Consider the following 14,219-nt stretch of genomic DNA (forward strand, 5'->3'; position numbering starts at 1 on the left):
TCTAGCATCTAGAGCAGAGGTGTCAAACTCAAGGCCCGGGGGCCGGATCCAGCCCATGGGGTGCTTAGATCTGGCCTGTGGGGGCTGCCCTGGAAACGAAGGATCCGCCTGCAGTGCTTCTGCCAGCAAAAACAGGCTCCTAAGCTCCATTTTTGGCTGCGACAGCCTCCTGCAACCCTCTGCCAGTGAAAACAGGCCCAAGCTCCATTTTCACTGGCAGAGGATTGCAGGAGGTTGTCGCAGCTGAAAACGGAGCTTGGGAGCCTGTTTTTGCTGGCAGAATGCTTGGGCCACCACAGGAGCCCACGACCCAAGTGATGCCGAGCTGGTCACGCCAACCCCAGCCCCCCCGAGGTCAAACACAACCCTGATGCAGCCCTCAATGAAATTGAGTTTGACTCCCCTGATCTAGAGTAAAGTTTTATCAACTTCTTACTGTTCGGGCTTCATCCCTCAATTTCCACGCTGCTGCATTTTGGAAGTTACAGTCCCGCTACATTAGGTAGGAGAAGGTTGGTTTAAAGGTTCAAGAGATGATTGGGAAAGGAGCATCCAGACTTGCCAGAAGAGTTGCCCATACTTCTTATCTACGTGACAGCCTACTTTAAATAAAATGGTGGGTTGTCAAGTGGCTCTTGCACTGATAGAAGGAAATTATTGGGTACGTCATGTTCTAATAAACTGTGCCAAACGTCAGGGGGAGAGGCAAAGCAATGATTCAAGGAATACTTCCTCCAAGAAGGGAATTGCAATGCCAGGTGCATAGCAAATTGTAAGATGGAAGAATCCTATTACCATTCTCCTTGAAAAATATACCTTATTCTAATAAAAGGCTTGATTGTTCTTAGTGATTTTCAGGAGGATGTCTGTTCTCCTATCTTGCAATAAAGACTTGGAAAACAACAGTCCATGAATGTTCAACAAACAATAGGCTGGCCAGATAGGGAGGTGGGGGCGAACCAGAGGTGGTATTCAGCCAGTTCTGATAGATTCTGGAGAACTGGTAGCAGAAATTTTGAGTAGTTTGGAGAACCGGCAAATACCACCTCTGGCTGGCCCCGCCCCTGATCTATTTGCTGCATCCCAAGTTCCAGCTGATCTGTATCCCAGGTGGATCTTCTTCTGTTGCCCTGCACAGGAGAAAGGAGCTGGAAAGCAGGTTAGTAGGGTGGAGAGGGAATGGAGATTTTACAGTATCCTTGCCCTGGAGTGGGGTGGGAAGATAATGGAGATTTTACAGTATCCTTCCCCCCAGAAGTGGGGAGGGAATGGGGATTTTGCAATCTCCTTCCCCTGCCGTGCCCACTAAGCTACACCCATCAAGCCACGCCACGCCCACATAACCGGAAGTAAAAAAAGAAATTAAATCCCACCCCTGGGGTGAACAGGACATCTGCACTTTGAATAGTTCTGTTCAAGAATGACAGTCAGCACACAATATTCAGAAGTGGAAGTTATGCCCAGAAATCTAGCAGATTCTTCAAAATCCATCTACAAAACCTGTGGCATATAGAGGTGAACAAAAATATATGAAAACTATGATTGCAAAACCAGTGTAGACATGACACGGCACATTTTTAGAAATAGAGGGCCTTCCCCCCACCCACTAGGAGCAAAACTCTCAACTGATCACAAGTGTGAGCCTTCTCCCAGCTGCCTTTTGCATTTTTAATAAATACTTATAAAATGGAAATATGTATTTTAATCACAATGGTTTGGACACAGTTTTATAGCATGATGTTCTAAAGTTCTACGGATAGAATTTGCTGTGGCAGCTTTTTAATTTCCTCTGGGGCCCGATACTTTGCAGCTTAAACTAAAATGCTTCTTCCATTTTAAACGGGTGATTATAGGGTACATCTCCATATTGCCTTTTGTTCTTACTCAGTCTTCATACAATCAATAGCCCTGAGAAGTATAACCGTGAAGGGATACATGTTCACATCCTCCTTACGCAAGCGAGTGATTCTTGGCTTAACCTAACTTACAGAATGGCTGCAAGTGTTTAGTAGATGCAATAGTTTATGTCTCTCTGAATAAGGTGGGACTTTATGTGTGTGTATCCATACACACACACACCTAATAAGTAAATTAATCGGCAGTTTAATATAAAGAGGTATAATAAATCCATTAATGAGGCACTATCCCATTTCATTAAAAGTAATTCTTGCCCAAATCTAGCCAAAAAGCTACAGCAGAATCCACACTTTTGATGCTGCTCTTATCCAGCTTTTCCTGCTTTCTGATTTTATGGTCAAGGCCTTTCCATTTTATGCTGGTGCTTGGAGACCTCAATTAGGCCAGCCCTTGTCGATGCTAAGCATTGTAATGACATGTAATAAGCTTTAATTACTCCCCAGGCTCCCAAAGAGCTTCTTTTCATCTGGCAACAGGCAGGTGGGTGAACAAATAAAAGGTGGGCGTGCAACGGAAATGAATAATGTGAGAGGATATCTGTGTGTGTGCAGCAGTGCAGCTGCACATGAAAAGAAGCGGCGAGAGATGTCATTAATGGGGATCGCCAAGCAAGAACATCAGGGGCTGGTTTCAGATCTCTGTCCAAACAGTCAGCAGCTCACCCGCGCCCCCTCCCCACACGTCTCACTTCTGGATGTCTGGGGAAATCAATCTGAAATATTAACAGAGTGGATGCATTTTTAATAGAGGAGTGGGCTTCAAAGGGTAGAAAATGAGCACGATTTCAAGATGCTGGTGGTTAGGGTGGCACTGTCAGCCTGCAGCATGGCTACTGGGAAGGGAAGGGAAGAGAAGGGAAAGGAAAGGAAAGGAAAAGGAAGGGAGGAAGGAAGGAAGGAAGGAAGGAAGGAAGAAGCTTTAGCCTGTTCTGTGTTGCAAAATATAATAGAAGCCTTAGCAGGTGGAAGAGGGAAGGGGAGAAGGAAGGGCTCCCTCCTTTTCTTTGCCTTCTGACAAAAACTTAAGACTCACCTGTTCCGATTAGCCGGCCTGGCCCACCTATAGTTCTACTCTTACCTCCTGGCGGATATTTTATTTGGGATAGCTTTTAAGGTTGATGTTTTAAAATTTTTAATTTTTTAAATTTTTTTTTAATCTAACTTAACTAAATTGTACAGGGAACTTTCACTACCTCCTCCAGCCCTATGTTTAATTTAATGTTTAATTATTTATTTCATACTTATAACATGTATATTTACTGTTTAACTATTTTAATTTGACTGTACACCGCCCCGAGTCTCTTTTGAGAGAGGGGCGGTCTAGAAATCCAATAAAGTTAAGTTAAGTTAAGTGCTAGTAACTCAGAATAATGATGTCCCAAATGTCCTATTACTGTGAAAGGAAGGTATCTCTTAATTTAAACCAAGTCCTCACAAAAATCAAAGCAGCAGAATACATATCTTTAGACACACATACCTGCACATGTGCACTCACACACACACAAAAATTAAAAACTTATGCGATGGCAACAGCACTTAGACTTATATACCGCTTCACAGTACTTTACACTCTTTCTAAGCGGTTTACAGAATCAGCCTATTGCCCCCAACAATCTGGGTCCTCCTTTTACCCACCTCGAAAGGATGGAAGGATGAGTCAACCTTGAGGCTGGTGAGATTTGAATTGCCAAATTGCAGGCAGCCGGCAATCAGCAGAAGTAGCCTGAAGTACTGCACTCTAACCACTGCGCCACTATGTGCCACCGTGGCTCTTAAGTGCTAATGCTATTCTATTTTCCCCTACAATAACCACCTTATGAGGTGGGTTAGACTGAGAAGACTGACCCAAAGTCATCCAGATGACTGTCATGCTTAAGGTCGGACTCAAACTCCCAGCCTCCTGGTTTCTAGCCTGGTGTCAAAACTACTTGACCAAAGAGGCTCAAATTCTACTTTTCAACTTCAAAAGATTCAACTTCAGTTAAAGTTGGCAATGCCAGGGTGATAAGATGGAGAAGGTGGGCATGGTATAGGATTTTTATCTGTATGTGTGTTTGTGTGTGTCTGTCTGTATGCAGATTTGATTTTGACTATTAGGATTAATTTATTTTGGGCATTCTGTGTTGCTTAAAAATTGAATCAGTAACATAAATAAGCAAGCAAATTGTGCCTCCTGCCCAAAAGAGGGCTAAGAATTAAAAATTATAATAATCGACTGAAACTATCAAAATTCATTGTCCATAAACTAAAGTGCCAGAGTTGGTATTCTGGTGGTTCGCACCAGTTCGGGTGAACCGGTAGCGGTGGCAGCGCAAGGCTCCACCCATCCATCCAGACGTCATCATGACCTTCTGTGCATGCATGTGCGCTCCCGCTACCGAACCGGTAGCTGTAAAGTGCCTCTTTGTAAAATCAATTAGACTTCCATCTGCATCCAATCGGTCTTTCTCAGCTATACACATATAGACCACAGCCCTTCCTTTCATGGGAAAATTAGAAAAGAAATGAGAGTGCGGGGAGGAAGACCTTAGAATGAGGACAGAGATCATGCAGTAGGGAAAGAAGAAAAGAGGATGGCGGGAAACCATGGATGGATGGATGGATGGATGGATGGATGGATGGAAGGAAGGAAGGAAGGAAGGAAGGAAGGAAGGAAGGAAGGATACTCCCCACCAGCTTCACACAATGAAACTCAAGGGCAGAAGCTGTCAGGAAGTTGCTCCCACTCTCATTGCTTTTTTGTCCACCTGTTTCTGTATTTGGGTAAAGAAGTGTCTCTGAAACGATGACACAATAGGGTACCAAGGGGCACTGCTCCCTAATATTGAGATGTGGAAGAAGAAAGAACAAGGGTATTGAATTTATTTTCTCCATTCTTATTTGGGAATTCTTTCCTTCCCTTTCATTTTGTATTGCAGAAGGTGGATGTCACCAGTAGGGCCGTGATGGAAATAATGGCGAAGACAATTGAATATCTTCAACCCAATCCAGGTATGTCTACTACAATTTGAATCAGAGAATATTTGAATTTATGGGGCAGGAACATACAATTTAGCCCCTAACCAAGCCAGTCCATCTTTCATGGTACATTCGTTTGAATGTTCCTTAAACCAGTCATCGGACTCAAGACCTTCCTTGAGTTTGTACATGAAGTCCATAGTGACCTCTAAATTCGCTGTGTCTTGGCTTCTAGTAATCATCAGGGCAGCCAGACTTTTTGCTGGGATGCTTCCTTCTGTTTCTCTTTTTTCTTCAGTTTAGCCTTTGCTTTTGCTTCCAGTTTATTCCTTTTCTTCTCATCATTCTTTTTGGCAAAGTAATCTTCCTTGAAGAGCACAATCACCTCTGTGTCCTTATATCTTTGGTTTGGCGTCCCAATGAACTCCTTGGCAGATTCAACAGTGTCAAATACTGCTCATCTTAGAGCTGTTGTACTGGGGAAGCCTAGACAAGGCATCAGCCATGAAGTCCGTCCCCCCCCGGAATGTACTTGAGAGTAAAGTTGAAATGGTTGAAATGTTGTGCCCAACGCACCTGTTTAGGAGATAGCTTACGTGGGGTCTTCAATGCGTCCAATTTTTTATGATCAGTCCATACTTCAACAGGGTGTTTTGCTCCTTCTAGGAAATGTCTCCAGATCATCAAAGCCCATCTGACCACAAAAGCTTCCTTTTCCCATATAGCCCATCTTCTCTCTGTCTCTGTTAGTTTACGTGAAGTGTAAGCGCATGGCTGAAATTTTCCATCAGCATTCGTTTGAAGTAATACTGCCCCCACCGCCACATCACTGGCATCAGCTTGAACGATAAATGGTGCCTCCATATCTGGGTGTTTCAAAACAGGTTCAGCTGCAAACAGTCACTTTAATTTTTCGAAAGTGGCTTGATACTCCATAGTCCAATTCTGGGCTTGGCTTCCCCTTTTGACTTCAGGAGATTTGCAATGGGCAGAGCAATGCTGGCGAATGAGGGAATAAATTGACGATAAAAATTTGCAAATTCCAAAAAACTTTGTAATTGTTTGCGGGTGCGAGGAGGTGCCCACTCAGTTACAGCCTGGACTTTCACAGGGTCCATCTTGATGCCATTGTGGGAGATGCAGTAGCCAAGGTAATCGATCTTCTCTTGATAAAATTCACATTTGGACAATCTGGCATAAAGTTTGGCGGCCCGGAGTTTCTTGAGTACTGATCGCACTAAAGTCACATGTTCATCACGTGTTTCCGTGTAGATAAGGATGTCGTCAAGATAGACCATCACGTCTTTGTACAGGTGTTCATGTAAAACTTCGTTTATTAATTGCATGAAAACTGCTGGCGCCTCCTGTAGACTAAACAGGAGTACTCTGAATTGAAAACATCCTAGAGGGCAGTTGAAAGCAGTTTTCCATTCATCTCCCTTTTTGATTCTGACTCTGTAGTAGGCCTCCCTTAGGTCCAATTTCGTGAAGATCTTCCCTTTACCCAATTAGGCCAACATATCCTTCATCAGCGGGAGGGGTATACATTTTCCATGCACACATTGTTGAGATTTTTGTAGTTAACACAGAGACAAAAGGAGCCATCTTTCTTTTCTCTAAACAATACAGGAGCGGCCACACGTGGCTTAGCAGGTTCTATAAACCCCCTCTTCAAATTTTTGTCAATAAACCTCCGTAATTCCTCCATTTCGTGTGGGGTCATTGAGTAAATCTGGGGTTTTGGAAGTTTTACTCCTGGGAGGATCTCAGTGCTGCAATCCGTCACATGGTGTGTGGGGGGGTAATTTATCAGAAGATTTTTCACTGAAAACGTCCTTTAGGTCCCAATATTCTTTTGGGATTTTCTCCTCCCCCTCAATTTTTTCCTGCACCGCGGCCGCTAGGTTAGGTTCAGCGTTGGCAATGTTGGAAGCCCTCCCTTCTCTCTCTGGGGATTTAGTGGATCAAATGTGCAACCACCCTTTCCTCCAGTTGATGTGTGGGTTCCATTTTCATAACCAGTGTGAGAGGCCTGTCCATCCCAGGTGCAACAATGAAACTTAAAGTTTCCTGGTGATCCCCCATCCACATGTCTATAGGTTCAGTCACAAAATGGGCAGGAGCCCCCCCAGCTGTAGACCCATCTAGCTGGCAAAAAGCAATGGGGACTTTCAAAGTTCTCCGTTTTAAGCCCATTTTTTCCACCACTTCTGAGCTAACAATGCAACATTTGCACCCCGAGTCTAAAAGGGCCAGCATTTTTGCTTGGGTGCAGTAGAGGGCACTTTAAGTTCTACTGGGATGGTCATGGGGCCCGATCGGAAACTTACTAGATGGTCGTCATCGGACTCGGTTTCACTTTCCCCAGATGAGGAGGACGGTACTTCTTCTCTCGGGGTGGGAGGGAATTGTGCAACTGGTTCCACCCCTTTCATAGCGGTGTCCCTCCTTTTTCCAGGTTGTTTGTCTGGCTTCCTCTCATGCATGGCAGGGGGCTTTGGGCCAATCTTGGAGCGGCAATTTGCTGCCTGGTGCCCCTCCTTTCCACATCAGAAGCAGGTGGTAGACCGGGGCTTGCTTGTAGAACAACTTTTTCCTCCTTTCAGAGTTCCTTTGGGGAGGTCGGAAGGTGTAGTTTTCTCTTTCTCTCTGTCTTCGTGGTACTTATCTCTGGCTAGATCAATCTCCACATCTGCTGCCAATTCGTACCAGCTTTGCAAGTTATGCCCCCCCCCCCGTTCACACAGTTTTGGTATATATCTTTGTTTAGGCCATCCATAAAACTGTCCATTAAATCTTCTTCCAACTAATCCCGCATATAAACGGACAGTTCACAAAACTCTTGTATGTAGTCAGCCACTGGGTTCTTCCCCTGGGTAAGGGTTTTCATTTTGATTCTGGCCTTCCGCACAGTGAGCGGGTCATCAAAGCATTTTCTCAGGGTGGCCATAAACCTATTATAGTCTCTCAGCAGGGGGGAGTCATCGTTATGCAGGGCAACCATCCATGCCGCCACCTTGTTCTCCAGCGCCATGGTAACAACTCTTACCTTGGTTTCTTTGGTGGGGAGATCCTTTCTGAACTGTTGAATGGAATTCCAGACTTGGACCAAGAAAAATCCTAGCTCCTTTGGGTCACCTCCAAATTTCACACCAAGCGGAGGAACTTTTGCCATCCGCCATCTGCGGGGGGGGGGGCTCCTCCTCTTGGAAGGGCTCTTGTGGCTGCTGCTGCTGCTGCTGCTGCTGGGGCTTCCCCATCCTGATCAGCTCCACTGTCTGCCTCCAGCCCCCCCCCTGGGCGAAACACTGTCTGCCCCCAGCCACTCCCCTTGGGCAAAACAGGACTTCTGCAGGTCTCTCCTCTAGATCTGGGAGATCAGCTTCTCTTTTGGATCTGCTCTCGCGAAAACGTCGCCTCTCCCAAGCCTCCTGAAAGAGTTTCATAGCCTGGGACATCATAAGGTCCTTCTCATTGGCATCCTGCCGGGCAGCTGCCAGTCGCCGATGTTGCCTTGTGGTAACTCCAGCCGGAATTTCCTCAGGGTCATACTTCTGTCCCACTCCCAATGACCACCTCCAAATTCAGTTCTGCCATCTGCTCCGTCTCCAAGGAACACGAGGATCCAGCCGCCCCCATGTCGTCCTCCTGGTCGCTGCCTGGGTTAGACATTCCTTTGAAGGTTTCGGTTTTATTTACAGTCCCCCTCGGAAGGTGTTAGCTCCGGGTTGAGTACGAAAGTGAGACCTTGCTTAATGTCAAGCCGGCCTACCTCAGCAACCAAGAAAGAAACCACTTAACTCCATTTGCAGAATTAAGAGTACTTTTACTGGTTATGAGAAGATAGCAGCTAAGCAAAGCAAGGTCTGAGGCAAAAGTGTGTGAAATCATACATATTTGTCCAACCCCCTCCCCCCGGTAACCCTCATCCCACTGTCCAATCTGCAAAGCCCTCTGGTGCCATGTGTGTTTCATCTTCAAGGAGCATCATCAGATTGGTATGCAGGATGGTTGGCCTTGACCAACACCAAACACCAGTCTTCAGCATGCACAGTAGACGGTGAGACCAAAACTCCCTTTTAACAATCTCTCCTGTACTAAATCATCCCCTCCCAAATACCAGGTCCCTCTCTCCCCATTTCAATGGCAGCCGAAAACAAATAGCGAAGCAGAGGCTGACACTTATTATAGTGCTTTTCTAGTTAGGAGTTGCACCAAATGCATTACAGAGGAGGACATCTGAATCAGTCTCATTTATATTTGAAGGCCTTTATCCTTTATTCTGAAATGGATGTTTAAGTTGCTGAAAAGCAAACCATAATAGATGATATAGTCATATTGTGTTTGTTTCGTCATGACCACTAGCAACGATGCATGCTTCCTGGTTCAACAAGCAAGGTGACATGGACAAACTGTTTTTTCCTTAGTTTCTTCCATCTGAAAAAAAGAGAAAAAATTTCACCTAGGTTTCTCTAAGTGTATCAATATTTTGACTATTTACAATCGTGTCCACATATGGTGTCCTTGTTGTGAAGTCCCAAAGATGCTTGTCCCAACGATTTCCAAATATAAGGGTCACACTGATCAATTTTATATTATCATTTTTAAGGGCTGCTAACCCCAGACTCAAGGGATGCAGTGGCTCAGTAGCTAAGATGCTGAGCTTGTCAATCAGAAAGGTTGGCAGTTTGGTGGCTCGAATCCCTAGCGCCGCATAACAGAGTGAGCTCCCGTTACTTGTCCCAGCTTCTGACAACCTAGCAGTTGGAAAGCACGTAAAAAATGCAAGTAGAAAAATAGGAACCACCTTTGGTGGGAAGGTAACAGCGTTACGTGCACCTTCAGCGTTTAGTCATGCTGGCCACATGACCACGGAGACATCTTTGGACAGTGCTGGATCTCCGGCTTTAAAACGGAGATGAGCATCGCCCCCTAGAGTCGGGAACGACTAGCACACATGTGCAAGGGGAACCTTTACCTTTAGCTTAACCCCAGCTGGCCAAATTTCTTCACCAAGTTATACAACTGTCTAAAACTTTTAATCAGATGTCATTTTATTATACTATTTTTTCATTTTCCCAATAATGAATTGCTGTATCAAACTATCTGTCTTTTTTACTGTAAAGGCTGGTCAAAGACCATAATATAGAATCCTAGTGCTGGAAGGGACCTTGGAGGTCATCTAGTCCCACCTCCTACCCCCATGACAGAAGATTTTGTTCCATCCTGGACTAATGGTTGCCCAAAAAACCTCCAGTGATGCAGCACCCACAAGTCCAGGGAAAAGTGTTCTATTGATCAATTGTTCTCACTGTCAGGAAATTTCTTCTTAGCTCCATGTTGGATCTTATTTGATTTGGCTACTACAATCAACATTCTCTCCAATCTAGACTGTTCTTATGTGAGAAGGCATTTATCATGCAAAAGTAACCCAGCAGCCAGGAATTCCCACTTTTCTCCTGGAAATCCTTATTCCACACATTGTCCTATTCCACTCTTCAACCAGGAATTGTGAGAACTGCAGGTTTCTGCAACGGGGGAGGTGTAAATAAACTCTTCCTTTATAATCAGTTGTTCACTGACATTGTTCATCTTCAACCTCAAATCCCATTTAATGGCAAAGGGATGGTGAAAAGTATAGTTTAAATATATGTAAAGGAGGCCAGAAGGCAAACCATACTATTCTCTGCCTGGCAACAGCTCTTCATATTCTCATGAAGTTGGAGTTAAAAGCTGGAAGTTTCTGCACGGTTTAGCATTAGTCTCTCCCAAGTTTATCATTGCATTTTTATTCTATAACTAGCTGATAACCCAGCGTTGTCTGGGTATTTATTTATAGGGGGGAAATGCCCAAACCAAAGTGGCACTGCCATTACCAGCACTCCACTGTGCTGTACAGTAGAAGCCATTTTACGGCAGTACAGTAGAAGTCATTTGAAGGTACAGCAGGCTGTATCTTATCAGAACACACACCCCGAGGGTCTTACCCCCACAGTATTTTTTTCTAGAGAATAAGTCATCTGTGTACCAAGTTTGGTTGAAATTGCTCAAGATGTTCTAGAGTTATGCTGGAACACACACACACACACACACACACACACAGCCATTTATTTTTATATATATATGTATGTATGTATGTATGTATGTATGTATGTATGTGTATATATATATATATATATATGATAAGTGAATAGATGCAGCTCATTCTGTTTCCCTGGCAGATATACCCATGAGAGAGTTTTGAAATTCAACAGTATCCCTGATGGGAAAAATAAAATCTTGTAAAATTACCAGGAATGATTATGGAGCTTCCATAGCTATTCTGGACATGGGGGGAAGAGTAGAGACCATGGTTACCACCATTATAAAAGAGTTTTATCCATTTCTGGGTCTGAAGACTGGTGTGCCATGCCTATCTAGAAGGAAACTAAATTTCCCCATGGCTTAAGAATGTTTTGTGAGATCTTTCTTTTATGTGAGTTTTTTTTTTAAATGTCATTTATAGACACGACTCACTTTCCAATCTGCCCGGTTTATTGTCTCTGCTGATTAGTTTCCTCTCTGCTTGTAGCCTCCAGAGCCAAACTGAGCATGCTCAACACCATGTCTAAAATTAGAGGCCAAGAAAAAGGACCCGGTTATCCTCAGGCTGAAGCCCTGCTTGCAGATGCCATGCTAAAATTTGGGAAAGAACTCGGAGACGAGTGCAATTTTGGTAACGTTGGCTTCATTGTGTTTCATCTTTTAAAAGTAATAAAACTTTTAAATTGGGTTATGCCAAATATCAGTTGGGTCTCAGGTACAAGAAGGCTAACTGGAATATTCATTTCCCTGCTTTGGTATGCCAGATGTTTCTCTTGTTTGCCATCTGGTGCGTCGGGATTAAAGCACACCTTTAAACATAAATTGAATCCGGAGTACCCAGTTCAAAGGGGAGTGGTTCTATTTACTTTTCATTTTGATCCCAAGGGTGGCCTTGTCCAGTAGCTTTTCGGGAATTTAAAGTTATGTTTTTTTAATGTAAGTCTTCACAAGATGCATGTGGAGAATTTATCAACTAAGAATGGAATGTTCTGGAAAACTCAGGAACATTCTATTGGCTTTCAGACAGTTCTTAAATCTCCTCCTGCCTGTTCTGTCTTAGGGACAGTTCATCAGTTTTAGAAGTAAATTCTCTGAACCAGAAGATGTTCCAGACATGGTATTCTAGGTGAAGAAGACCAATCCAGGAAGATTCGGTTCATTGTTCAGCCATATTTTAGCTCATCTCTAATTCACTACTGAAGTCTTGGATAATAGTTCAGAGCAATTTATAGTTTGGAATCTCTTAAACTAAAATGCTTCTTCCATTTTTCTTCTATACATCCCTTCGGCCTATCCGCTCACACAGAGAGGGACTCCTCCGGGTGCCGTCCACTAGGCTGTGCCAGCGGGCGACACCTAGGGGAAGAGCCTTCTCTGTGATGGGCCCGACCCTCTGGAATGACCTTCCCCCTGACATTAGAATGACTACTGATCTCCGCTCCTTCCGTCAGAAACTCAAAACCCACCTGTTCCAGCTAGCCAGCCTGGCCTAATTCCAGCCTTCCCACCTCAGTTTTGGTTTTTAAATTTTATGATTGGTTTTATGGGCTAGTTTTTAATTTTTATAAATTGTACAGGGGTTATTTAATTTAATTTTAATTATGTATATTATTGTTTGGATGGGTTTTTTAAATTTATACCTGTACACCGCCCCGAGTCCCTCCGGGGAGAGGGGGCGGTCTAGAAATCTAAATAATAATAATAATAATAATAATAATAATAATAATAATAATAATAATAATAATAATAATAATAATAATAATAATAATAATTTGAAACAGGTGATTTTAGGGTACATCTCAGAGGTGGTATTCAGCAGGTTCTGACCAGTTCTAGTAGTGGAAATGTTGAGCAGAAATGTTGAGTAGTTCAGAGAACTGGTAAATGCCACCTCTGACTGCCCCCCCCATCTATTCTCTGCCTCCCGTGTCCCAGCTGATTGGGGGGAAATGGGTTTTTTGCAGTAATCTTCCCCTGCCATGCCCACCAAGCCACGCCCACAGAACCGATAGTAAAAAAAAATTGAATCCCACCACTGGTTTGGAGCAAATGTAAGCTCTGAATATGAGGCAAGCAATATTTTATTCGGGGGACATTATTTTATTTATTAAGCCTTGGAGAACTATATCCGGTGGTCTGATGATATCATTGAGGATGGGGACGAACTTTCCAGGCAGATTTTTTTCCCTTTGGCAGGTGGGGGTTGTGAGCACTTAAGAAGCAAAAGGGGAAAAATATTATTGCATCAATTTAAATTAAAATAAAAGCATTTATGGTTTTTCTTTTTAGGCCCAGCTTTAGGTGATGTTGGAGAAGCAATGAGGGAGCTGTCTGAGGTGAAGGATGCTTTGGATATCAATGTGAAGCAGAATTTCATTGATCCATTGCAAAATCTCCATGACAAAGATCTGAGGGAAATACAGGTATTGTCACAAATAGGATTTTGTGATGGAATCAGCTAGACGTTACAACAGGAGCAGATCTATTGTGATAGCAGAGATGGTATGGTTTCTCAACTGGCAGGCCCCAAAATCCAGAGCCTCAGTCTTGCCAGGGTTTAGTTGAAACCTGTTGTTCCTTATTCAGCCCTCATAGCCTCCAGGCTCTGGGAAAAGGCATCAACAGCATAAATTGCTTAAATTGCCAGGAACAGAAATGTATAATTGGATATAATAAGCATAGTGATGACATCATCTCATGCCATAGTGATCCAGCAGCTTCATGTAGATGTTAAGGAGGAATGGAAAGAGCATCGAAACGTACAACTGCCTGCCTATAATGATTTCTTAACTGATCAGGTCTACTTCATTAAAAAAATGAAATAATGCATGCCTAGCAATAAAGCTGAAAATTGGGACAACGTCAACTGTCATTATTATATATTTATTGTAGTGTTTATTTTAAAAAAAACTTTAAAAAGTACTTGCTTGTACTTTCCATTAAAAAAAAAATCTTAAAAATATTAGCATGGGGTACCACTCAGTGAATATGTCAGTCAACATACATACATACATACATACATACATACATACATACATACATACATACATACATATTATTAAGTTGGTGAAATCATGAACACTTTTGTTCTTGTATTTTAGTAAAAAAATAGTTTCTGACCTTGGATAGTAAGGATTTAGCTTGTTATTCATTTGAATAGCACTTTTAACTTAGTATATTTTCCTTTGTCTGGAGAGAGTTCCTCCTGTCTTATGAGCTAGGTGGCAGATAACATCCAAAATTAAATCAGAGTCCGAGGCA

At 43.2% G+C, this 14,219-nt stretch overlaps 1 protein-coding gene across 1 annotated transcript in view; it reads left to right on the top strand.

Annotated features, from left to right (window-relative positions):
• SH3GL2 (SH3 domain containing GRB2 like 2, endophilin A1) overlaps positions 1–14,219 on the top strand; it is a 115,989-nt gene that overhangs the window by 81,993 nt on the left and 19,777 nt on the right. The window contains exons 3-5 of the mRNA XM_081940181.1: positions 4,835–4,907; positions 11,446–11,589; positions 13,248–13,381. Of these exons, the coding sequence (XP_081796307.1) occupies positions 4,835–4,907; positions 11,446–11,589; positions 13,248–13,381 (351 nt within the window). The remainder of the gene's footprint in view (positions 1–4,834; positions 4,908–11,445; positions 11,590–13,247; positions 13,382–14,219) is intronic.

The sequence above is a fragment of the Natrix helvetica genome, assembly GCF_964273705.1.
Source record: "Natrix helvetica genome assembly, chromosome: 2".
NCBI lineage: Eukaryota > Metazoa > Chordata > Lepidosauria > Squamata > Natricidae > Natrix > Natrix helvetica.